This window comes from Argentina silus (assembly GCF_951799395.1).
Source record: "Argentina silus genome assembly, chromosome: 20".
In the NCBI taxonomy this organism is placed as follows: domain Eukaryota; kingdom Metazoa; phylum Chordata; class Actinopteri; order Argentiniformes; family Argentinidae; genus Argentina; species Argentina silus.
The window spans coordinates 8,175,182-8,200,408 of NC_139674.1; the positions used below are offsets into that span (position 1 = coordinate 8,175,182).

General features: G+C 44.5%; 1 protein-coding gene across 2 annotated transcripts; it reads left to right on the top strand.

Annotated features, from left to right (window-relative positions):
• The first annotated feature begins 5,062 nt into the window (after positions 1 to 5,062).
• On the top strand, positions 5,063 to 25,119 carry LOC310820540 (liprin-beta-1-like). 2 transcript variants are annotated; one of them, XM_083692211.1, is made up of 26 exons: positions 5,063 to 5,125; positions 11,884 to 11,965; positions 12,900 to 13,105; positions 13,995 to 14,084; positions 14,408 to 14,521; positions 14,666 to 14,776; positions 15,918 to 16,010; positions 16,913 to 17,036; positions 18,014 to 18,075; positions 18,169 to 18,235; positions 18,532 to 18,656; positions 18,889 to 18,965; positions 19,116 to 19,173; positions 19,707 to 19,854; positions 20,108 to 20,140; positions 20,880 to 21,012; positions 21,089 to 21,217; positions 21,369 to 21,522; positions 21,781 to 21,892; positions 22,046 to 22,134; positions 22,340 to 22,462; positions 22,663 to 22,788; positions 23,079 to 23,267; positions 23,568 to 23,726; positions 23,929 to 23,994; positions 24,269 to 25,119. In XM_083692211.1, exons 2-26 carry the CDS (start codon positions 11,902 to 11,904, stop codon positions 24,338 to 24,340), a joined length of 2,724 nt encoding a protein of 907 aa, XP_083548337.1. In that variant the 5' UTR covers positions 5,063 to 5,125; positions 11,884 to 11,901; the 3' UTR covers positions 24,341 to 25,119. The 2 variants fall into 2 exon arrangements, with proteins under 2 accessions (XP_083548337.1, XP_083548338.1); XM_083692212.1 differs by lacking the exon at positions 20,108 to 20,140.
• Positions 25,120 to 25,227: the final 108 nt, after the last annotated feature.

Genomic DNA, 25,227 nt, shown 5'->3' on the forward strand with positions numbered 1-25,227 from the left:
CGTAGTGATCGATACCAGCCTACCTGCGTGTGTGGTGCTGTTGTCAGGGTGCTGCTGTGTATGGATCCCAGCGACAGTGTGTTATGTCTAGAGCAGGTCTGACCAGACCTGTGCAAGCTGTCTGACCCCTGTGGAGCCCTGGTGCTCTGGGGGGGGGATCGCCCCAGGTCCTGGCCTGGCTGTCCCGCCGGTCCAGGGGGGTGGGGTGGGTGGGAATCTGGGTGTGCATGGCACCCCGTGACCCCCAGCCTGGGTTGGGTGTCAGGGGCTCGCCCTCTAGGAAACACAGCCTGATCCTCTCATTTCATTTCACATGGGGCTCCACTTCCAGGACTCCAAGGCCATGTTCAGTGCCACCACTGCACTGTCCAGACACTGGGAAAAGAGAGAGAGAGAGAGAGAGACAGATCGACATGCAGAGAAACAGACAGACAGAGAGGGAGAGACAAAGAGGGAGAGAGAGAGAGGGAGAGAGAGATGAGTGACATGGAGAGAGAGAGAGAGAGAGAGAGAAAGAAAGAGACAGAACAGTTAATAGAAGACAAAGACTCAGCGGTGTGGTGTGAGTTCAGTGGGACTAATTCCACTTTAGTTCAAGTCTAGAGTAAATACACTGGGTATGAGTCAATGCTGGCGAGCGAGAGTGTGACTAATACGGCAGGGTCAATAAGTATGAGCCTTATGCTGCCTGGTGTCGGACCAAAAACACAACAATGTGCTGGTACGAGGGTGGCTAGGCCTCTCTGTGCGGAAAAAAAACAGTCAAGATGAATCAATCGTCAGGGCCACGTTTTGTTCTGGTTCTCTATTGTTCCGAAAAGCACTTAAAGGGAAGAGTCACCGGAGAACTGAGTGTGGAGTGAAGAACCATGTGAAGTTATCTGCTTTTTCATGATGGAGGTCAGGGCTCGTATCATATGCTGTCTAACCACAGGTGGTTGCTACCCTTTCAACAAAGTGTTTTTTTTTTGTTCACGTTTTCTTTTGAGAACAGAAAAGGCTGTAAAAGAAGAAAAAAACTAAACATACCCTCTCAATGAAAGGACACATATTCGCTCAATAAATTCTGCTCTCAAGGAAAAAATGTTTGACAATATTTTCTACAGAATTTTACACATCTGCAAGGTCCACCCAGATATCGTCAAACACGGAATCACAACAACCTACATTCTCTAACACAGAACGGAGAAAGCTAACATCTGCTTTGCCTGTTAAAACCAAATGAACAGTGTCCAGTGCTGTTTTTTCTGTGTGAAGAAAGAAAGGCTCCCCTCTCCCTCTCTCCTACTGGCTGTCCTATAACTCCAGCAGTGGCGTGTCGCTTGGCTGAGCTACAGTTCCTCTCCAGCGAACGCAGCATCTGTGCGTGCTACTGTCCTCTGATCCTCTGGTCCTCTGACACCCTTGGCCAATTGCTGTTTACTCACCCGGGGCAAATAGGCCCAAGGGGGGTGCGGGGGGGTGGGAGGGATAGGGGGGAGAAAATGCTAATGACCCCAGCCTCTCTCTTCAAAACAGGGCTGGAAGAGAAAGTGTGTGTGTGTGTGTGTGTGTATGTGTGTGCGTGTGTGTGGTGTGTGTGCATATGTGTGCGTGCGTGCGTGCGTGCATGTGTGCATTTGTGTGCGTGTGTGTGTGTGTGTGTGTGTGTGTGTTACTTGTGTTACTGGAAGAGGTCTAAAGGAAGGGGGTGTATGTGAGAGGGCGTAATGGGGGTGGAGTGTGAGGGATGACAAAATGCATCCTGGCCCAACACCTCTTGTGTTTGTGTGATTAGTGGAAGCAGAGAGAGCCGAGGTGTGAACAGAGGAAAGGACGGTGTTGGACTCAATACCACAGTGTGTCTAGTACCCTGCCATCAATGAATAGAGCCTGCATCAGAAATGACAGCTGCATGAAAACAATCAATCAACGGACACGTTTTTAATCATAAACTTGATTTCAACATTTTAATTTAAATATCCTAACCATAATTATGTTGACATGCACATGTAGTGCACTAACTGACTACTGCAGAGAAAGAGAGAGAGAGAGAGAGAGAGAGAGAGAGAGAGAGAGAGAGAGAGAGGGGCGCTCATGAGAAAATATTCAAATCATAACCCGATATAATATATACCATAATATAATGATTCTATAATTGCACAACAACACAACCACTGTGCATTAGCATGAACATAACCGTCTGTATTTCCCTGAGTACCATCAATGCGCTACTAGACAGAGCCAGAGAGGAGAGGTTAGAGGCAGGAGCAGAGAGTAAATAACAGTAGCAATGTGGAGTGCCCCCCCACCCCCCGCCCCCCGCCCCCCGCTAGGTTGATTATTGGACTGCTGTAAATAGGCATACCCCCCTGGGGAGTCCTGGGGCGAGAACTACCTCTGCTGCCCAGAGAAGGACAGCACATTTGGGGCTCAACTCAGCACAGACCAGCCTCACCTGAGCATATCTGATGTGTGTGTGTGTGTGTGTGTGTGTGTGTGTGTGTGTGTGTGTGTGTGTGTGTGTGTGTGTGTGTGTGTGTGTGTGTGTGTATGTGTGTGCGTGTGTGTGTGTGTGTGTGTGTGTGTGTCAGTTGGGGGGAGCAGTTTTCACACCTCATGTCTCTCACACCTGGGCCCTGGGATACACAATTATATCCCTAGAGATATTTGTACTTGATAAAACCTAACATGTTCTATCACTGATATACTCTACACAATTCTGTTTGTTTTCATCAAATGTCATTGGTTGCTGAGGTATTACAGAAAAATGCTTGTGTCATTGTTGATGCTCTGTCTCATAGCGCCCTCTACTGGTGTAAATGGGGCATCTAAACCCTGTGAGAAACTGCAGTGTGTAATTTCAGACAAAGAAAGTTACGCTTGTGTCTTGATAGTAAAATAATTTAGAATTTAAATGGTTAAGAATACAAACTGTGGCGGCAGGTAGCCTAGAGGTTCGAGAGCCCGGCCAGCAATCGGGAAGTTGCTGGTTTGATCCCCACTCTAGGAGGGAACCAGATGTGAGCTGGTAACTGGAAGGTTACTGGCATCATATCTAAGACTCCTACCACTGTTGTTGTGCCCTTGAGCAAGGCACTTAACCCCTAACTGCTCCAGGGGTGCTGAATATGGCTGACCCTGTGCCCAGAGCCCTCTCTTCTCCCTTGGGGGTGTGCACGTGTGTTGTCTTGGGGGTGTGCACGTGTCAAACTCCTACAATTGATGAGATGATTTGATTGCATGGCCAAATAAAGAGTCTTCTCCTTCTTCTCTTAAACCTATCGTCAGCTATTTGATTTAGCCTTAAGCATACCTGCCTAACCTACACACACCCTCCTACCCAGAGCCAAACAGAACCTCACATTAGTCTGTAAGTAGTGAAGTCTCTAAAACTCTCCCAAAGATCTGCAAATATAAACGGACAAAGAGAGTTGGTTATACATTTCTTTAACATGTAACATCACAGTTGTTCCCTAATGCAACTTCAACCTAAAAGCAGGTGCATCTCTATACACATCAGAATCAGAATCAGAAAAACTGTACCTGCAAGATAAGAGAGAAAAACAAACCCACAGAACAACAAAACAACAAAGGAGAAAGATAGACACGTTAAAACCTTTAGGATGTCAAAGTTGGAGCAATATTGAATAAGATTTCAACATTGAAAATACCTTTGCTGAATTGAAATACTTACTGACCTGCAACTATGTACAATGATATACAGGGCATATATCATTTAAAATATATACGCCTTGCATTTTTTCTATGCTTTGCGTTACTTGTCTGAAATTCTGGGGGGCCTCAGAGAGCCTCCAAGTAGTACAGCAGACACTGGACCAGTGGCTCCACACTGCAGTTGACCTCCTAAGCAGGCTGTCCAAGAACGTCATCAGCTGGCCTTGAGAATGTCACCTGAAGCCGAGTCTTCAAGGGTTTTTTCTGGTGGCAATAGTTTGGATTCTGTAAATATAAACTTAATACTAAACTAACTAACTAAACCAAATATTCCTTAACGGGACATATGTGTTAGAGCTAAGAATAATTTAACACATACTGTTATGGAATCTCACATGAGGATTTGTAATCAGGAGAAGATGATTTTTTGAATGTTGACATTCAATTAATTGGATTACTTTTTTCTCAGAATGAAGCTAGATCCACCCAGCAGTCGTGATGATAAAGATGATGCAAACTTGAGGAATGAATTATTTCAGGAATTTGTTAGCAGTGCAATTTCTAAGACCTCAAGAGGGAGCCATCGATCTTAGTGAAGCCTTGCTGCTTTTGCAGGCTAGAGGTTCATCATCTCATTTGATACAACTTGGAGGTGAACTTGCCTAAGCTTTCCATGTGTCTACTTTATTTTAGAGCATTCTCAATTTTAATTAATGCTCAATTCTCAATCCACTGTACTAAAGCACCCAGTCCATCACTCTGAGAAAACTTATTGTTAAATCACTAGTTGGCTTCCAGTGTCCGTGAAAACAAAACCCATTTAAAATATAAATGGGTAAATCACCTCCCCAACTCAACCATGCCTATTAAATGACATGCCTACACATTTATTGGCTAACATCAGTCATAGCTGCAAAGAGACTAGGAAGATTTATTCCATCCAATCTCCTCAACAGGATTAACAGTGACACTCTTGCAGTTGTAATGCAAAACAGACAGCAGTAAAGTAGGGCTTTTTCAATAAAGTGTTTTCATTTAAGTGTTGTGAAAGTATATTTAAAATCAATAACAAATGCTGTATTGTATGTATCATTGCCTGGGGCAAATCACCATAATATTTGAGATGTGCTATTAATAAAAGAGTCATTCCTTATGATAATTTATACGACAGCCCACTCAACATAAGACTTTGTTGTCTAAAATAGTTTATGTTCACGATTTCTATTTGGTTGAATGGCAAACACCATCCTGAGACGTCTGTGATTGGCCTGGGTTCACGCAAGCGCAGTGCGCTGTCATGCTAAACTATCCCCGTTTTTCTCAAAGTTATTCTGGAAATTGAGAATTCGCAATGCAGCTCAATCAAAAGGTGTTGTTCACCGTTCGAGGGAACGCAAAGTGAGCTTTTGGAATAGCGAGAAGGTCGGCCTGTAAACTTTCCACTACAGTGAACTTTTAATAGAGTTGGGTAAGACTTTTTTCCGTAAAATGAACACTCAGCAATTTCATTAGATATAGTATTTATTTATAGTATTTAGTATATATAGTATACATATTATAGTATATATATATTACATTGACCTTCGTTTTGTACAAAGCTTTGTATGCATGTGTGAATAGTGGGTTAGTTATCAGCCATAATTCTAGTGATATGAAGTACTTTCATGTTAATAGGATATTAAATTAAAGCTTCTCCGACCGCTCTGTACTCATTCAGGCTGCTATTCTGTGCACAGCTGTCAGTAATCAATGAGTGAAGAGGTGTGAGGTCATCTGCAGGTACTGGTTGATCGTCTTCTTTTTAGATGCTCAGGGAAAACACAATTTCCACAACTATTGTTTGTTACTTTGCAGTGAGTCCAACATCTGCAATGGAGTGCACCATGCACAGAGTTTTAATGAGGCCACCTGATGGGTGTTTTTGTTGTAGGTCATTTCAAAGAGCCTATAGTCATGCCAAAGAGAGTTGAGGTAAATAACAGTACAGTTAGTGAGGGAAACCTATTGTAGTTGTATTCATGACCAAGAATGTAAGTAAGAGTCCAAAAACTCAACAAAGCACACACCACAATCACTCTCAATGGTTAAATTGATGTTAGAAGTAGAGGTGTCTTTAATAAGCCCAAGCCAGATTCACTCATTATGTCCTTTTCTCTAAGGGGTTTCTCTCAGCTTTATTTGTAGTAGGCTATTAAGTTATCCAGGAAAGACGTCCTTCCTGAGGTATTGTCTGTCCTGTTGGCAGCTCTCTCTGTCTGAGGGTGTCCTGGGTTCCGGTCCGGGAGAAAACCGAAAGCATAACAAAGGATTTACTCTCAGACAAAGACAGAGTTTGAGTCTGACTGCACTCTGAGCAATTATGTTCAGATTGTATTCTTTGCAGGCAAATGTCATAGTTATTTGAAGTCTGCTACAATACCATCTGTTAGGTGCAATGACAACCTGTTAACCACCAGCAGTCCAGGTACAAGTTGTTCAAGCCAGGGCCAGGTAAGGCCAGACCAGACCTTGAAGAGCTGTAGCTCCAGATAGATAGAGAGAGCCCATATTGACCCATATTGACCTTAACCTGTACCTTCCAACCTAGCACCAATGAAGTAATCTATCCTATGAGGTGAGGAGGGTTTTTGAAATTAATAAGAATACCCATAAATCTCTGCACTTTGTACAAAATGGCTTGTTTAATGTTTTGCAGAATGTTTACTTTTCTCATTTCCTCAGACAATGTGGTCTGTGAACAGTTGTTTGTCCCTCAGGCAGAGTTGACTCAGCTCCAGAAGAGGAGGCAAAGTCCATTGATATAGGGCCTTGTTTGTTGTAAAGAGCTATGACTTAATCAACTCATCTATTGTTGAGTTTTTGTTGTTGAATTCATCTATTCCACTGTCTAGAGTTCTACTTGACAGACAACGCATCACTTTTAGATACACAAAAACAGATTTCAGGTGATCTATATTTTGTTTTGAAGCCATTCCACCATGCATACCTGCTTTTGTTGGCTATTTACATTCCATACATACTTCTGCAAAGTACTCCTGTGGTTGCGTATTTTGAGAGGCGGGACAGCTCCTGGGTGTGACTCTTGGTCAGACACAGTGTTGTGAGTTTGAGTGGAGTAGAAATAACCCTAGTATTGTACTTGACATTTTGATGTGAATGGTCTTTGTTTCATTGCACTTGTGTAGATTTCTCACACACATTTGCATATAGTAGCTGAAGGAATTGTAAATTGAGGGAATTCCTGAAACCCCTACAATGCTTTTTCTGTTCCCAGAAAAAACTCTTTGACAAGATCAGGAGCTTTGCTTGGAGGCACATTCCAGAGGGGGTTGGAAAAAAGCAGTGTGACTGAAAGGAAGACATATCTCAAGCACGTGTCAGGAAATGCTTCCTGACAGGACAAGGCGAAGGTCATCTTGAGTGTGGGGATGCTTTTGCCAGCCTTGTTCACCATGTTACTTAAGCGATTAATTTAATCTGTCTTATATGTATTCTGTCACCCTGCTTATTCGATACCCTACTTCAAAATCCATGTTTTTATTCATCTACCATATCAAAATTCTATGCTGGCAAAAACAAAACAACTACTTGACAAGCCCCAGGAAATGCACAGTTAAACTAACCCTCAATGTGTTCATCAATTGAATATAATGATGTTTTTTGTCTCATTCACAACAGAACTGTTTCTGCCTTTGAGGCAAGAAAGGCTCATTCCCACCAACAGAACTAGAGGTCAGTCCAATTCGTAACATCTCAAGCAAAGCATTTTTCACTGTTCTTTAGACTGCCTTGAGACGTTGAGACTGGCTTGAGACCAAGTGTGTTTTTGGCTGTAATTTAGTCGGGACACGTGGAAAATGGTTGTACCTTGGGTTCAGTATCCCTCTCTTACCATGTGACTCCATATAGGACAAAGAGCTGTTTGTATGTGACGTCGTAGTGAGCGGTGGCTTCAGACAGGGGTGACGTCCCAGCCAAGTACTGAAACCTGACCTCACACCAGCCAAGACAAAAGGTCCATTTGACCATCGTTCAAACAGCAAAATCATATAAGTATGTAAACATTGTCAAGCTAAAGTTTGTTCAATGATGGAGTGACACTCTTGTAATGGAATTAGTCATGTACATTCTTGGCACTCACAGGAACCACCAAGTGATTGGTAATTATATTTCATTTGTTTGCTCATAAATTCTAGGCTATGTTTTGGCATGTGACTGAAAGCATCTGATTCTATTGGATTTGTAGGTAACAGGCACATTAACGCCTTGTGCTATTGGGACATTCCTGATGTTTTTGACATGCAGTGTATTATGGGGCATTTTGCTTTTCTCTACACAATCTTGAACCCCAGTGAAAATGGAGCCATCCAGCTGAAAGGGGGGGACAAGTGTTTGAGCCAGTTTACTTCTGAAGGACACATCTGTGCTACAGCTGGAACTGTTGCTAGTGCTATGTAGCTATTGGAACACAAGCGTCTGAGGCACAAGGTGTGTTTGTGTGTGCGTGCGCGCGCCTCGTCAATGGGTCAGGCAATGTGTTTTATTTTCTAATGAGACCTCCCTCTCCCTCCATATCTCCACATCTGGTTGATGTCAAGCTAAGTAAATAAACCGAAATAACTTCTACTCACCCACTACAAAGGCAACCCTGAGCCTGATGCCAAATGGGGTAGCCTGTCTTACTAGGCAAAGACCTTTCAACAATCAGGCTTTCCAGGAAAGCAGTCACAACATTCACATTGTGCACCTTTCCCCAGGAGATGAAAATGTGTGTTTTGTCTGGTGAGTAAGAAGTCTCAGATGTTTTGATTAAGGCTAACTACTACCTGCTGGCTATTAAGATGAGTTTGTGCATGTATGTTCACATTGTAAGCTGATTTTCAGAAGTTAGTGAATTTGCCGTAAGTGAGGCGTCCATATACAGACTTAAAATAGTATGAGTCTCTGTACAGTAGCTTACTGGTCAGTGTGTCTGTGTATTTGTGTCATCATAACTGATAAGAGTTCCAGCCAGTGTGGGTGTGTGTGAGCAAGAACACATCTGGAGGAGTTTTGAAGGAATCTCAAGGGAGGAGGTTGTTACCCCTGGTGCAGGTCACGAGGGGTCACAGAGGAGATGCCAGTGCCAGGCACTGAAGTGTGATTAGACAGAGAGCGCTGATGAGCTCGGGAAAGACTGAAGGATTCCAGTACCTTCAGTATAAAACTGCTGGAGTAATTGCAAAGAATAGCCCCAACTAGCAGACACCACAGGCCTGCGTAGATCATTGCTAAGCTTCCTTTGTGGAGACTGTGGTTTGAAACGTTCTTTGGGTGAATCTGCCAGGCTGCTGATGTAACTGAAATGGAAACTCTCTGCTACACATCATAAAGTTATGTTTTTAATGGCTCACACAGGCTCAGTGAGTCTTAGAGAGTGAACAGGCTTTATGTGGTGCCAGTATTCAATACTCTTTTCCATGCTTTTGTGCTCTACTTCCAGAGGGTAGGCCTTTTTGATTCAGCTTATGACTCAAAGAAGACAATCTCTTGCATTCATTTGTTTTATTGAATTCTGACAAATGCGTTTACAACCACAAAAACAATCTGCAGCACATGTTCAATGTTAGAATAGTGATATTGCTTCTTCCTATGAAAATAGCATAGTCATGATAATGGCATTATGTCATTATACCGGTCCTATGCATCATGATTACTGTGACCTCATACTAGAGAGAGAGAGAAAAAGAAAGACTGGAAGAAATGTAAGGAAGTGTTTAATGATATTATCAAGACGATTTCTGCCATATTTACCACTCATCTGCAGTAAGCCTGAAAATGTGTACAAAGTCTCTGTCTCAGAAGCATTAGACCTACAGAAGTACAATACTGGGCCCACTTGTAGCTGCCTTAGTTCTTCTCATTATGCACTCTCCATATAGGTTTTATTTCCCGTCCCATCGAGGGAACTAAAATATTTGGATTCTAAAAACTCCTGTTCCAGTTGGAAAAACGGCCAAGTTTTGGGTTTCCCCCTTCAGGGGGTGTGAGACAGGCAGCTGACCAAATAAAGCGGCACACCTCCCTGGAGTGAGAGTGGAATAGCTTTCCATCAGATGGAAATACCTCTGGAGAAAAAATGCAATGGGACCAAGGAGTGGTCCCTGTAGTTCACCCCTTCAACCTACATTCCTTTAGGTCCTGCAGCCCTTTCTTAGCAAAGTGATCTCAATGTTAGATGATTACAGATGATTTCGGAATGTCCAGTGTGCTACGTGAACAATCCATCCTCTTTGTGTGCTTGAATTATATTTAAGACACAGTGGCGGTCTGCTTTATAGAGCTGGAATTGTTAGACTTCTACATACGTAATTTCTCTCTCAGTTGCATTTCCATGGCTGGCACTATTAAAGATGTCTTTATTAGCAGTGCAACTGTGTAGCTGTGTAAACTTGACTGTATTTTGGAGGGAACACAAAGGGCCTATGATGGAAATGTTACACAAAGGGCCCATGATGGAAATGGGGCCACAAAGCCCTCAGTGTGTCGAGTGCAAACTCCCTCTCACTGCTACTAATGGAGGCCAATGTTTTAACTATGCTCAGCCTATATTCACAAGGCTGGGTGTGACTCCCTGACCCAGCATAGAAAGGAAATGAAGTAAACCCCCTCAAAGTTCCCCCAATAACCCACCTCCATCACCCTGGGACATGCTGCCCTCTGCAAGGATAGGTCTGACACTGCCTTCCATGGCTGACCCTTCCAGTGGATGCGATTCTTGTTCTTTTGAAAACCTTTTTTCTTTTCTTATTTTCTCAGTCAGCTTCCCTTTGCAGCCTTACCAGCCTTACTAGCCTGTAAGATGTTCAAAGTCAATACTGGTGACGTTCTCTGATCCATTTAAGAGAATGGGAAGCATGTGACATCTGAGTCCATCCCGCGGTTAGAGAGCGAGCAATGACGCTGCCCGACTTTGTTATGGAAGTTTGGGATTCCAATCATTGCATGCAGAGGAGAGAAATCCCGGGGAGAATGGCACCATTATTCCTGATACAAGTCCACCCTCAATCCCCGTGACTGGCCACAGGAAATCGGTGCCTGGGTCAAATGCTGGAGCAAGAGCTGTGGGAATCCTTCTGTTGTGGTGTTGCTTTTAGAGAGCTCATCTTTATGTTTGACACACTGCTTGTGCTCAGTTTAGTACAATGCACGCTTTTGTGGGTCACTATATCCTGGCCTTGAATTTGAAGTTGAGCTGACTAAATTGCATGAAAACAGGAGGAGGGAGAGAAATGAAAATTACAATTGAAAAATGTCACGGGTGCATGCATACAGGAAGACTTGAAGAACACTACTGCAAGGCAACATAGAGGGAGGGGTGATTGTGAACTAGTTGGCTATCCAACATTTACATCTGACTATGGGCTTCTATCATGATGACCCCATTTAAGTTCATTGTCTATGTCTGTACTACGCAAGCAGTCATCATTGCCCTTGAATGGGGCAGTTGAGTTAATCAGAACTTCTCAACAGTTCATCAGATTACCGGAATTGCAAGATTTGTATTTTGTGTTTTGCATTTTCTAGCTTTTAGGACAGGGTTCATTCCTCTCATTTGGCAAAAAAAGACTTCAAAACAGTAAAACATTTCATGATGAATCTTTCCTAACATCAACAACCATTAAAGTGGTGTGTTGTATTTTGACATATAATATGATTGTGTTCATGATAAGTCTTTACTAGGAAGCCGCAATGCCCCAAACTAAAATACCAGACAATTAGGCTCAAATTTCCTGTTTGACTCACTTGTCAAAGCCCGGCATTAATGAAACAGATGGAGGCAATCCTTTGCAACATTTACTGTACCATGCATCGGAATTATACTTGATGACAAGAGACGCGGGAATTCACAAAATGGTCTGTTAACCCTCAAGGAGGGAGAAAATCCTAAATCCCCCTCATTCAAAAACTGACAGTTGAACGTTAAACCCTCCTACCAGGAAGTGGCTTACCAATTATGGTGCATTTTCCCCAAATCATAGGAACACCTTTTTTCAAGTCTCACTGTAATCACTGAAGTTGTAATTTTACCACGCCCTGTGTTGTGTTTGAAAGCTGCAAGTGTGGCCTAGTTAAAGGGAGTTCCTGACTCATGGGTGGTCTTGATCCCCCTGTGTAATATGTAGAATTGAACTCGTAATTCCTGAAGGTGCATGTACAATGCAATTCTGTCATTTTCCCTTTCAGATTCAAAGTGGGGTGAAGATGATGTCCGATGCCAGTGAGATGTTGGCAGCAGCCTTGGAGCAAATGGATGGGATCATAGCAGGTAAGACCCCCACACACACCCACATGCAGACACATGGACCATATATATATTAACAGACCGATCATACTTGCATCTGAGGCATATTCAAGGGATCAGAACATTACAGATGGTGAGGGAGCCTGGGCTGAGGTCTCATCCCCCTGAATAAGCCCCTGAAGGTCACTCCTATAGAGGGTTAGTGAGTAGAATATACGGCTCCCATGCCCTTGTTCTCAGTGTGCTGCTCCTCAGTATGGCACTTCTATGGCTGCCACTGAATTCCTCCGCTATGAGAAATAAAGACTTTTCCATTGTTTCAGCCGCAGTGGAAACTAATGATTTTTCAAGCCCTGTTCCTATTATGCCTTTAGGAGGCAGACACCAGGGAAGTTTTGGTCGTATTACTCTGCCGTCGCAGATGAGCAGAGCTGGCCAGTTTTGAAAGCCCACGCTTTTCCGCTGACTTGTGTAATTATAGCATTGACCTTTCCAATTGAAGAAAGATGGCTGATCACATGACATCCTCTAAACCCCCCGTTACCACAGTAACCACTAGCATTCATTCCACCCCACACTGCTATTGGGAAAAAATAAATAAATAGATAAACAAGTTCTGTCAGACATCTACATGATGGTTGACATTTAGAGCATGTTGACAGATGCTGTCAAGCTGATTGCAGTACATGGTGGGAACATGCTCCAACAGACAGTGTGCTTATGTTTCCTGCTCTGAACAGTTTGGATTTGAATTGACATTTGATATGTTATTCTTCTATTTTAGAATGCGTGATGTTTGATTTTTCAGGATAAGTTCAAAAATTCACATCTGGAGTGCATCATACTTGCAAATGATATCCCACCTGGTGATGTGTGTGTGTGTGTGTGTGTGTGTGTGCGCGTGCGCGCGCACGAGAGTGCGTGTCTTAATTCCCATGTTGTCTCTCTTGGCCCACAGGCTCCAAGGCCATGGACTACTCCAACGGGCTGTTTGACTGCCAGTCTCCCACCTCTCCCTTCCTGGGCAGCTTGCGGGCGCTGCACCTGCTGGAGGACCTGAGGGGGGCGCTAGAGATGATGGACCCAGATGAGAGGGAAGGCCTGCGCTGCCAGGTCCCCAACCCCACCGCCGAGGGTCTGGTGGAGTGGCTGCAGGGGCGACTGGTAGGGCCTCGCTCTGTTGAACATCAACAACTCTTAATACTAACTTCATTATGTTAGTCCTAGCCAGTGAAACTAACATACTATATATTGTAATTATGGCTAAACATGAATTGTTGAGGACTGGTATACATCATTTTTCCATAGAATATCAGAGAGTATTGATTTTGTGCATAGTCATCAACTCCTTAATGTCATTCCCTTTCAAGCGAAATTCCTCTTGCTTGTGTGTGATTGTGCAGTGGTTTGCTACTCTGCTTTGTCTCTTGATCCTACCCTGTCATTGATACCTTGACTCCTGTGACTGTACTGGTATTGTGTTATGACATGCTTCATGAGTGACTAAGTGTCTGTAGAGTTGTGTTTGACACGCGTCCCTTCCTCTTAACTGGAGATGATTCATAGTGGGGCTCATGTTTTATTTTTTCTTCTTCTGGCCCTTTTCTTTCCATGTGTGAAATCTGAGAACAGTTTGGTTTGATTTGATTTCCACTTCACACACAAACCTCTCACATGCCTCTCATATAACATGTCACGTGTCAGCAGTCTAGCTCCTCTTCTTCCAGGGAAAAACATGTGATTTCATTGTTGGCCTGTTAACTTATGACACTGGCCGGAGGGTGCTTTGTGGCCTCTTTAAGGCTTTGGAGATCAGGGCTGCATCTCAATAGTCTGAAGTCCTCTCCTCATCACCTTTCCTTCATCTACTGTACACTGATCTCTTAACGCATAAGTGAAGCCATATAGGTTCTACTGGGCATTTGCTTTGACCTGTCCAGTTATGTCAGAGAAGTGCAGATGAAGGGTAGGGGATTGAGGAGAGGAGGCTCTAGTAGATTATTGAGATGCAGCTCTTCTTCTTTGACGCTGATGGCCTTGGCTGTGATTTCAGACCAACGGGCACGGCTCAGTGGGAGGGGATGTGGTCTACCAGGAGCGTCTCTCGCGGCTGGAGAGTGACAAGGAGTGCCTCGTCCTCCAGGTGGGATACTGGAAGTTCTGTGTCACGGGCCATGATGAACGAGGCGAAAAAATGTGTACTATGAAATACTATGTGATTGTATGCTAGCCACAAGATGATAAACATCTGTGCACATTTGAGAATACTGTGCTGTCTAACAGGTTGCGCGTGTTGCATTCTTCTTGCCCAGTTTCTGTCAACCTTTCAGTTATTCGAGTGAGAAAGCACATTCTTATGATCACACATTACTTGTTTCACTGGCAAAGACCCAAATCCATACCCTGAGAACAAGCCAAAGACTCCCCGGTGTGTTTAATAATGATGCTCTGGTTCTCCCTCTCCAGGTCAGTGTTCTATCAGACCAGGTGGAGGTGCAGGGGGAGAAGATCCGGGACCTGGAGATGTGCCTGGAGGAAAACAGAGAGAAGCTCAATGCTACGGAGGAGATGCTGCAGCAGGTGAGGCTCTTTGGCAGACAATTATCAGGGGTGTTTCTGATCCGTCTTATCAAAGCAGATCTTAAAAGCTGATCTGTACCTAACCCTCTGGTTGCACATAGCCTGAATATGAGACTGGATGTCCTGATTGTGTCTGTCTTCCAGGAGCTGTTCAGTAGGAATACACTGGAGACACAGAAGCTGGAGCTGCTGACCGAGGTCTCCGGCCTGAAACTGAAGCTGACCACTGTGGAGAGAGAGCGTAGGGATAGTGAGGTACAGAGACACACACACACACACACACACACACACACACACACACATGGAGATATAAGATATTGTTTTTAGATATTTGGATATAACTTCAAGAGCAGACATACTCCTTATATGATGTGTGCCTATGAATCCTGGCAGTCACCCAAACGTTTAATGACACTAGAAAACCATGCAGAGGTCCGTTTCGGTCGGCTTGAACAGCCTGCGGGATCTGTCATGTGGAGCCTTGCTGGGTCGACTCGGCCGAAAGGGAGAGAGAGCCAAAACACCCCTGCTCCAGCAGCCGTTTCCTCTCGTAAAGTCTCCCTCCTCCCCCTCCCTCCCAAGAGTCTGAGAGTCTGAGAGAGTCAGGGTTTCCATAAACCTCGTCCACAAGCAGGCCTGGACCAATAGGGAGAGGATATTGCCTCCTGAGTGTGTGGGTTTCAGACACTTGTAACCTGGAGGGAGTGGAAATGCAGTGTCTCGTATATATATATATATTAAATGCTGCTGTTGGTTCCAGCCTGGCTTCATTCAGCTGTAAATCTCTTCCCTCCAGAGCTCAGTATTTCAAAACGTTTAATCTGGATCAGAATAATCCAGATTAATTTTTCAGATCTATCCGGCAGATTGTTAGTAGTATTGGGGAAATCAGCCAGCTCGATCTGATCCTGGATAGCAAAAAAGAATGCGGATCATTCTGATCTAGATTAAACGTTTTGACATACTGGGCCCTGAGGATGGTATATTTCTCCTCTTCGACCAGGAGAATTGCGGTTTTTACTCTTGTTTAAATGTATGTGCTATGAATCATATGACATTCCTCCTAAATGATAATGCATGTTGCCCCGAGTGTCCTCTGTGTATGCAGTAATTGCTTCAAGGTGCAGAAGTCTGCATTAGCCGTGATTTAGTATGAAAGTAGTACTATGGTAATCGACCATGACACTTCCTACAACTCCAGGTTTTGTCTCCTCGTTGGAGTGGGCTGCACTTTCTCTCCCGAGAGCTATTTATCTGTAAATGATCTCTGGTGCCTCAGTTTGGAATTCTCCATCCACAAAGGGCTCCCCCGCACTTCTCTCCACAAAAGACTCTCAAATGAAAGTTTCCGACTCCCTTTGGGCATATGGGTAATATCGCTTAATTTCCTCCCCAGGGGCTGTACCAGGAAGTCACTGACCTGCGCTTCAGGGTCACTGATATGGAGAATGAAAGGCTACAGTGTGAGAAGAAACTGAAATCCACCAAAGTGAGTGTGCACAGTATCACCAGAGGTCACCCAATGCTGTCAGAAATTGAGATATCAGACCATTAACATTTGATTGTGTGGATGACACATGATTGTTGGTTCATGTTTGACTCAATACCCTGTAGGCCTATATAGCTAATGTGCAGTGAAGTTTCCTTTGTGCGTTGGTTCTATGCCTTTGCTTGCACTTTTAATATACCACGTCTTTCCTTCCTTCAGGGTCCTTGGCCCTTGTTCATCTCTCTTTCTCTGCCTCCCTCACTCCTAACCTCTCCCCTCACAACATGCTAGCCTGCTCAGTGTGAGTCAGAGTGGATACATGGATACATGTTCACACTGGAGATGGGGTTCAGAGGTTTCCTTCTCACCCAGGGCTCAGCTCTTCTCTGCCTGTTCCTCGGGGAGGGGGGGGGGGGCTCTTAATCTTCCCTCTGTCCGTTGTCCCTCTCTGCTTGCCTGCCTGCCTCTTGCCATGTTTCCACTTTGACTGTGAGTACTCCAAAAATGAAGTATGTATTGCTGATATCATACTGGAACACACAGTGAACCTCCTTTAGGTCTTGCCATCATTGACTAAAATGTTAACTGCTTTTAGCATTAGCCTAGGCACTATTAGTATTATGTCAGTCCTCTGGACAAACAAATGTGAACTGGATGTGTTTATGGATCATGAAAGGAGTACAATCCCAGTGGGACTGTTTTCTCAACGGTATGGAATGTCCAAGGTATGGATGGCTTTCCAGTGTGCTAAAGGTTCCTTGGTAAACCTGGCTCTCAAACCATGTTTTGGTTTATACACCGTGTCATTATGTGTGCATTTGAATGGTTGCTAGATTTGGCGTACGTTGTCATGGCTGTGGTTTGGGTCAGAATGGTGTCTAACAGTAGCTTGTCCCATCCAGGAGGAGCTGCAGACTCTTCAGAGGCATCTGGAAGAGAGGGAGGCGCAGCTTAGGAGGTTACAAGATGAGGCTATGGTCGAGGCTATTGTCGTGAGCCTAGACGGAACAGATGGAGAGGAGAAAGGTGGGAGCATTTTCTGGTCCTCTGGAAGGTTTTGTAATGAGTTTGTATGGGGGACAACAGGGTTGCCTTGCAGTTTACATATTCTGACAGCTCAACCACTATTAGATTGACCCCTTTCTAACCTTAATCTCTCTCTTTAAAGGGGAAGTTTCCCCGAAATCCATTTTCATGTGTATTTCTGGTCAATCCATAATGCATACCATCTCAAACTATTATCATTTTGTGTGCAGCTGCAGCATAGACCTATCGTTTCGATAGCTGTGTCTAAAAAAAAAAAACTCTCCTACCGTGTTAAAATACGTCAGATGAGACTTTTTGCTCTCTGACCCTGCTCTACTACAGTATACCAGTGATTACCAGCGACCAGCGTGCGCTAGCTCTTGCGCTGTTCAACAGAAGGACCTCACGTGTGAGGGAGAGGGGACATTGGGGCCATTCAAAGTGAGATCTTGACTCGGAGATCGTTTTAAAATGTGATTCTTTTTTTTTGGTGAATGTGTCTCCTAATGAGAACAAGAAATCCAATAAATTACAGGGAAAATTCCACTATAAAGTAATTATGGGTATCTTCAGGACCATAAACATTTGGAATTTCCCCCAAAATGTTCACTATATACAGTACAGTGTCTCACATAATCAGACAGTCAAACTGATAATGTGGAAAGTATAGGGGGCTTTTTGTACTCTCTGCCTTACATTTTTTTGTGTCTGCAGTTCATACCTTACATGTTTTGGCATGCGCTCCCACATTTGAACCCGCAACTGTATTATCGCCTCTTTTTCGAGAGGAATGGCATTTATTTTGAGTTATTTCAGGTCCGTATTTTATTGACTGAGTATACATGGGACATGTTTTCTAAGTAATGATCTGCTCTTTAAATTATGTTGGATTGTAGACTCCCATCAGCCACGCCAGTCTGTGCAGGTACTAAATGTCTCTAATTTTCACTGATGGAGGTATTTTGGGGATTTTCCAGAAGCGGAAATGCTGAATATGAAGAGGGCAGTGGAGTCCCTGATGACAGCCAATGATCAGAAGGTACTGTAGAGTAGATGTCCCCCTGCTTTAGTTCATTTTGCTCTGTGTTATGCCTTTCAAACCGGAATGTAAGTGTCCATCCTTCACCCACAGGACCGAAGAATAGAGGAGCTCCAGGACTCACTCATACAGTACAAGAGGGTCCAGGATTTGGTGACGGGTGAGACCATGTTCGGGGGGTAAACATTTGGTATCCAGTAGGGCTGTAAAGATAAATAGATTAATCAGACAGATTTATCAACTAAAATCAACAAATGCTTTAATTGATAACCAAGTAAAAAAAAAAAGTTTTATTGGATGTCTATATATCAGACCAAGGACAATAAGTTAAAGCTAGAGTGAGTGACATGTAGCCAAGTAAACAAGAGTGTTGTACCAAGGGGGCTCAGTTTAAGCAGTTGGCACCCATTTGTCTTGATCTATGGGAATGTGTCACACTAATCACTGTCCCCTCAGACAAGCTGAATGAAGATGACTACGATGACATCCCAGATGACGGCTCACCGTCTATTCAAGTCGCCATGGATTTGGACAGGGCCACCCTGGCCATGGAGGAGGAGACAGGAAGGAGCTCTGGCGAGGTAAACACCTCCCCTGTCACAACAATTCACACACAGGATGGACCCCAGACTCTAGACTTCCTGAAAAAATACTTCATTTTGATGTCTAAAAAGTGTCGCCCACTGGAATTTGAGGGTCAACGTGCTAAGCCTGCTATATTAGTTTAACTGGAATGTGCATTTGGTGCTAGGAAATGTATATATTTAGCCATGTTCATAGTTTCTCTCTCTTTCTGTCGTCCTCTTTTTTTAGGCCCAGGCTTTTCCATGTATCACAGTGCTTTCAGAGATGGAGCAAGAGAGACAGATGCAGACACAGACAACAGACAGGTATGGCTTGCTCTTCTCCATACCAGCTTCTTTCCCATGGAGGGTTCTTTCTGTGAGTCTGTGCTCACTGTTTTGTTTTCTTCTTGATCCACCCTGTTCATTCCTAATTAGCATGTCTAGACTGAGGGTGATCTGTCTGTGTCTTTGCAGTTCCTCCAACGTCCCACCGTCAGGAAGCCCGGGCCACATAACCAGTAGCCCTGAGCAGGTACGATTGTTGTCTCTCAAGAGGGAGGCGAGACAGGTATCGGGGTTGTTTATTAACTGGATATATATTTTATTGTGAAACGACATGAGGGAATTCAGAGCATTCAACCCCTTAGATTAAACGCCCAAACCCGTGCCACTGTCTGTACCCTTTTGACCTCTCATCATGGGAGAGTTATGAGAAGCATCATGGGATGTGTTTTGCAGACAAATCATGTCATATCATCTCTTATCTCTCTCACTACGTGGCTGAGTGGGCTCTCCACATCTCTGAATGAATGACTGACTGTCAGTCTGCATCAGCTTCCGGTGTAGATATTAGGGGATTCCTGGGCATTAGGCAGGCTGTGTGGGTGGTGTTACACTACCGCCATCTAGTGGGAATTACAATAAAACCATTTTATTGTGATATTCCATGTGATTTGTCAAAGTGGCTTTAATGTCAATTCTTCACATGTCAAGACATACAAAGGAATCGAGAGGACGTTTGCTGATGTGAAAGGATTTTACCCTTTTTTTCTGTCTAAAACCAAGGATGTGTCCAGACCCCTAGCCACCTCCCCCTCTAAGCCAAACTCCACCAGTGATGAGAGCTTTGGAAACAAGAAAGCCCGCTCCTCTTTTGGACGTGGCTTCTTCAAGATGCGTGGAAGCAAGAGGACGGCCAGTTCTCCTAATCTGGGTGAGTCTTATCATACATAGCTCTCCACTTGTAATCAAAGGCTGCTGTGACATTCAGCCTTCACCATTTTAGATGAAGAGGGGGTTCTAGACACCTCTCTTAGGTCTTTTGAATTGTTATAGTGGTGGAAATGTAAGAGAAAATGCCTGGTGTGTGTGTGTGTGTGTGTGTGTGTGTGTCATCTCATTGTGTTTGCACTGTGGTGACCTCCTGTGTGTTCTCTCTGTATTCCACGGTACTGTATGATGTGAAGACCGCAGCCGGAGTGCCAGTGCACCTACGTTAGGTACAGTAGAGAGCAGGGCCTTGCAGATGGGCCGGGCCTGCAGTGTGGCAGCTCAGGATTACACAGCTGGATGTGTGCAGGGATACCAACAAACACAGCAATGTGACCATCTACCACACAACCTGACCCACTGTAGTCCAAACAAAATGCAGTGTATGTCTTATACTGTAGTCTTACTTGGAGTTGGTCAGGCCAGATGGTTAATTGTCACATTCCTGTTGTACGTATCCCTAGATATGGCCGCTACCTCCATCTTTCCTAGTCTTCATGCTTCACTTCTATCAAGCAAGTGAAACGTTGGTCTTTAATAATCTTGGGTGTGAGCCGGGGTGTGTTGGTAGATATTCTCCTGCTATGTGATTGTGTGCATACATGAAATCATACCCAGTTGTCCCTCATCCATGATGTGGAAGCCAATGCTTCCTTAGTTGTCCTTGGAAGTTGAGCTTCTGAGAGCATTTATGGTTAATTTACAGTCTCTGTAAATGAACATTGTCAGCAGCTTACCTCTAGAACCAGTCCATTGCATGTGCGGATTGAGTTGTGGTGCTTTTTCAATGTTTTTTGGTGTTGTGCCCTAGTGGTGGTGGTTAGTGGGACATTAGTCCAGTTCATATATGCTAGTGACCATGAGAACTGTAGTCCTGAGTGATTTTGGCAATCTCCACTGTTTTCATTGGTGGTGGGTTGTGTCAGATGTGGTGTCTGTTGTGTTGATGACTGTGTGTTTTAAATCCAGCTGAGACAGAACGGAAGGGCACAGACCACCTGGACTTAGCCGGGGCACCTCCACGCAAATCCCTGGATAGAGACAGCATGCCCTCACCAGAGGCCAAGAAGAAGTCCAGAGGCTTGAAGAAGTTCTTTGGCAGGTGAGTCGAAGTTTTCTAAAAAAAAACCTGTCCACTGTAATGGCTGGCCATTTACATGCCTTGCTTTCTTCTCTAGGCTGAAGAGAAGTCACTCCACCTCCTTCAATCTGGACGAGGTGTCGGAGACTGAGTTCAGGAGGGGAGGAGTCAGAGCCACCGCTGGCCCCCGACTGGGCTGGTCACGTGACATGCAGCATGGCACCAGGTATGTGTAGCATATGCTACGATTGTTGTGTCACTGTTTAAGTATGGGATGTTAAGGAGGCTCAAGGGAGCAAATTAAACACAATTGAATGTGAGTTGGAGTGTTAACCTTGGGCTTTAACATTGAACATGTTCTCTCTCTCTCCCTCTAGTGAGGGTGTGAATGCACCCTTTGTGCAGTGGAGTAAGGAACAGGTGTGTGCGTGGCTGCAGGAGCAGGGCCTGGGGCTCCACATGGTTCATGCCCAGCAGTGGATCCACTCAGGTCACACCCTGCTGCAGGCCTCACAGCACGACCTGGAGAAGGTAGGGAACCTCCGTAGAGCCTTCCAAGGCTTTGTTTGGGTCCTTTGAAACCCTTAAACGCTACTGTAAAAATCTGTTCTGTTTAAAACGTCCATGAAAAGCGAGCTAAAAGGTTTAAGATAAATATTTTGCTCCTACCTTTGTCCTGACCAAAACTATATACTTTACAATGATGGACTGTATGAGCCATCTGCTCTGTATTGACCTTGACCTGTGTGAGAGAGGTTTTGTGAGACCCATATGTGTTGTTACCAACAGGAGCTGGGGATCAAACACCCTCTCCACCGGAAGAAGCTGCAGCTGGCTCTCCAGGCCCTGGGCGCAGAGGGGGAGGATGGCAAGGGCAAACTGGACCACAACTGGGTGACCAGTGAGTGACCACTTATGCTGAGTCTACACAACCATGACAAAGAGAATAGAATAGATGAAAATGAGTTATCCTCTAAAGTTACGGTGATAAGCGTATGTGCTCATAGTTTTTTAAATGTGATTGTTTGGTGAATTGCATTCCTTGTTCTCTCAGGATGGCTGGATGACATCGGTCTGCCACAGTACAAGAGCCAGTTTGATGAGGGACGTATCGACGGGCGCATGCTGCACTACATGTCTGTGGTGAGTTCTCAGCCGCTCCCCATTTGGGCTCGTTCAGTTTGCAATGGAGTCCAAACCTAGAGTCTGGCAGAAATACAGCGGATCAAAATCAAAGAAAGTAGCATTCAAGTACAGTAGTTTTTGGTATTTTCGGTCGTCTTATGACATGACTCGTTCCCCTGCTGAGTGAGAGGATTGTTGATCCCTGCGCTCGTCTCCCCATCAGGACGACCTGCTGTCTCTGAAGGTGGGCAGTGTGTTCCACCACCTCAGCATCAAGAGAGCCATCCAAGTCCTCAGACTCAACTCCTACGAGCCCAACTGCCTCCGCAGACGGCCTTCTGACGAGGTACAGAAGAGCGGGTGAAGACCTTGTCTCCCCTATCTCTCTCTCTCTCTCTCTCTCTCTCTCTCTCTCTGTCCACTTTCATGATCTCCCTTTGCTTTCAGAACCACAATATACTTGGCCTCTCACTCTATTCAAAGCAAATGTGTTTGTTTGCATTGGTGAATAATCTAATATCTCTCTCTCTCCGTCTTCTTCCCCAGAACAACATCACGCCAGCCGAGATTTCTCAGTGGACCAATCACAGGGTGATGGAGTGGCTGCGGTCAGTAGACCTGGCGGAGTATGCCCCCAACCTGAGGGGCAGCGGTGTCCACGGGGGGCTCATGGTGAGAGGGGTCAGGTGGGATAGTGGTGGAGAGACTGGGAGAAGCAAGGGAATTTTACACTATAATTTTTCAAGAGAGAAACTGAATATAACGTTGGTGAGGAGATGGAATGGTTTAAGTTATCTTGAAATTGTTAAACATGTAGGAATTTAATTCTACAACGTTTTTGGAATTAAATTGTGATGTTTGAATTGACCTTGCTTAGAGGCACATTTCAGCACCATGCGCGGGGTATGGTGAATATCAGTGTCTTGTCTGTAACTCTTTCTCTCTACCTGTCTGGGTCTCAGGTGCTGGAGCCTCGCTTCAACGTGGAGACCCTGGCCCTCCTGCTCAACATCCCGCCCAACAAGACCCTGCTGAGGCGCCACCTGGCCACACACTTCCACCTGCTCATTGGCTCCGAGGCCCAGATGCTCAAACAGGAATGTCTGGAGAACCCAGACTATGCCCTCCTCACCGCCACAGCTAAGGTCAAGGTAGGCCTCCCTGCTGTTGATGTATAGGACCAATGAATACCTAGGTTTGTAAGAGCCATAGAATGATGAGTTTTGATGAACTGATCCCAGTAGTGGCCCTGGATGTGTCCCCATACTCCAAGATGGCCTCCTTTTTTAGTCCTCTACCTTCTGGCATGACCACTCATAAGTAAATGAACTGGTTCAATTTCCTCTGTGTTGCTTTGCCTTGTCCAACCAGATCAGTGGATAAATTAAGTTGCTGGTACCTCTGTATGTATCTGTATGACTGCCCTCCTTCCCATCATTCCATCCCTCTAGCCTAGACGGATGTCGTTTGGAAGCTTTGGAACCCTGCGGAGGAAGCGTCAGGAGGAGAGGGAGGAGTACGTATGCCCCATGGACGTGGAGATGCCCAAGAACAGCAGCTTCCAGAGAGGCCTGAGGATCTACGAGGATGACCTGGACCAGATGGAGCAGGTTGGGGGAATGGCATTATGGAACGCCACACTCGATGGAGCACTAACCTTCTAATAGAGCCTGTATGATCACGGGTAGCAAGAGGTTAAAGCTTTCCAGTGATGACCATGGGGCCACAAGGGGATAGTCCTTGTTTAATGTATGAACTGTTTTATTTGGCATCTGAAGTGCTCTCGATGAACCCACTGTCTGTGTTTCATAGATGGAAGACTCAGAAGGGACTGTGAGGCAGATAGGAGCGTTCTCAGAGGGCATCAACAACCTGACAGTAAGACATCATTGAAATGCTCCAACATGATCATTGTAGTCACTGACAAGTTTCTCAGTGGTTAACGTAGTCTGCCTGTTTCGCCCCGAGATTAAGTCATGGTGAATCTTTAGTCGTTTACTTGTACTTATCGTTAATAAGTAACGCTTTGACTCTCTTCTGGCAATCCTAACATTGCTGCCTGTCCCCAAAAATGCAATATGCTTACAGAGAATTAGTTTCCAATTAAAAAAGTGAGACTTTGCTCCCACTCCTCGTGTGTTTGTGTGTACAGAGCATGCTGAAGGAGGATGAGTTCTTCAGCTCCCCCGAGGCCAGTGTGACAGACGAGGACTCTAACGTGTGAGGGAGGGGCCGAGATGACGTTGCCATGCCAACCGAGCGCTGTGAAAAAAGGACCAAACTGTGCCAACACCACCCGTTAACCCCCCTCTCCCGCCACACACACACACATACATTGAGACCCATGCCCTAAGAATGATCATTTCAGCCACCCATGATTTCTCTCACCATTCCCAAGTGAAACATTATACATGTGTATTTATTTAAATCTAAATGTATTGCATGACTTGAGAATGCAACATCTGTGCATTTACGTTATACCCCCAATGCATTTATGGTGTTATGAACCTTCCTATCTATCATGTTTTTACAGTATAATGTATGTATATCCACAACATCTGTGTAGTTTTGTGGTATGCCCCCTATGTCTCAAACTAATTGTAGAAACCACTCACGTCTATTACCCCCCTATGTAACCTTTGCCAGAGATTTGAGTCAAATTGCTGTGGGACCCTCATGTCTGTCAAGAGACGACAGTTGGCCAAGCCGTTCATCAAAACATTGCAGACCGTTTCAGTCATGCATATAATTATCATCCCCCTTTGTGTTCCACATTACTTGGTGCATCTATCTGCATGATGTTTTCATACCGTTTATGTCCCAGATCAATGTTATGACTTAAATCTATTCTACCATGTTACTTAAGTTCTCATTATTACTGTTAAACATGGAAGCCCAACATTTTAAATGTGCTGGTAAACAATTTACTACAAAACAATGATATTGTTATGCAAGCCTTAACCATATCAGTGAAGACTATATGTACTGTGTACTGTTTTTTTATGCCATTTTTTTGATTGTCAATAAAAAATGATTATGACAAAAAGGGCTTCATGTTTGACTATACAGTAGATCAGCCTCTTAACACTGATTTGTGGGCTGAGGGAATGT

What these genes read in the sequence shown, in the direction of transcription:
- LOC310820540 (XM_083692211.1), top strand. Translation starts at nt 11,902, where the DNA reads ATGATGTCCGATGCCAGTGAGATGTTGGCAGCAGCCTTGGAGCAAATG. An exon ending in GAGAGCGTAGGGATAGTGAG is followed by an intron (nt 14,777 to 15,917) that starts GTACAGAGACAC and finishes TTTCCTCCCCAG; the next exon opens with GGGCTGTACCAGGAAGTCAC. An exon ending in TGACAGCCAATGATCAGAAG is followed by an intron (nt 18,076 to 18,168) that starts GTACTGTAGAGT and finishes CTTCACCCACAG; the next exon opens with GACCGAAGAATAGAGGAGCT.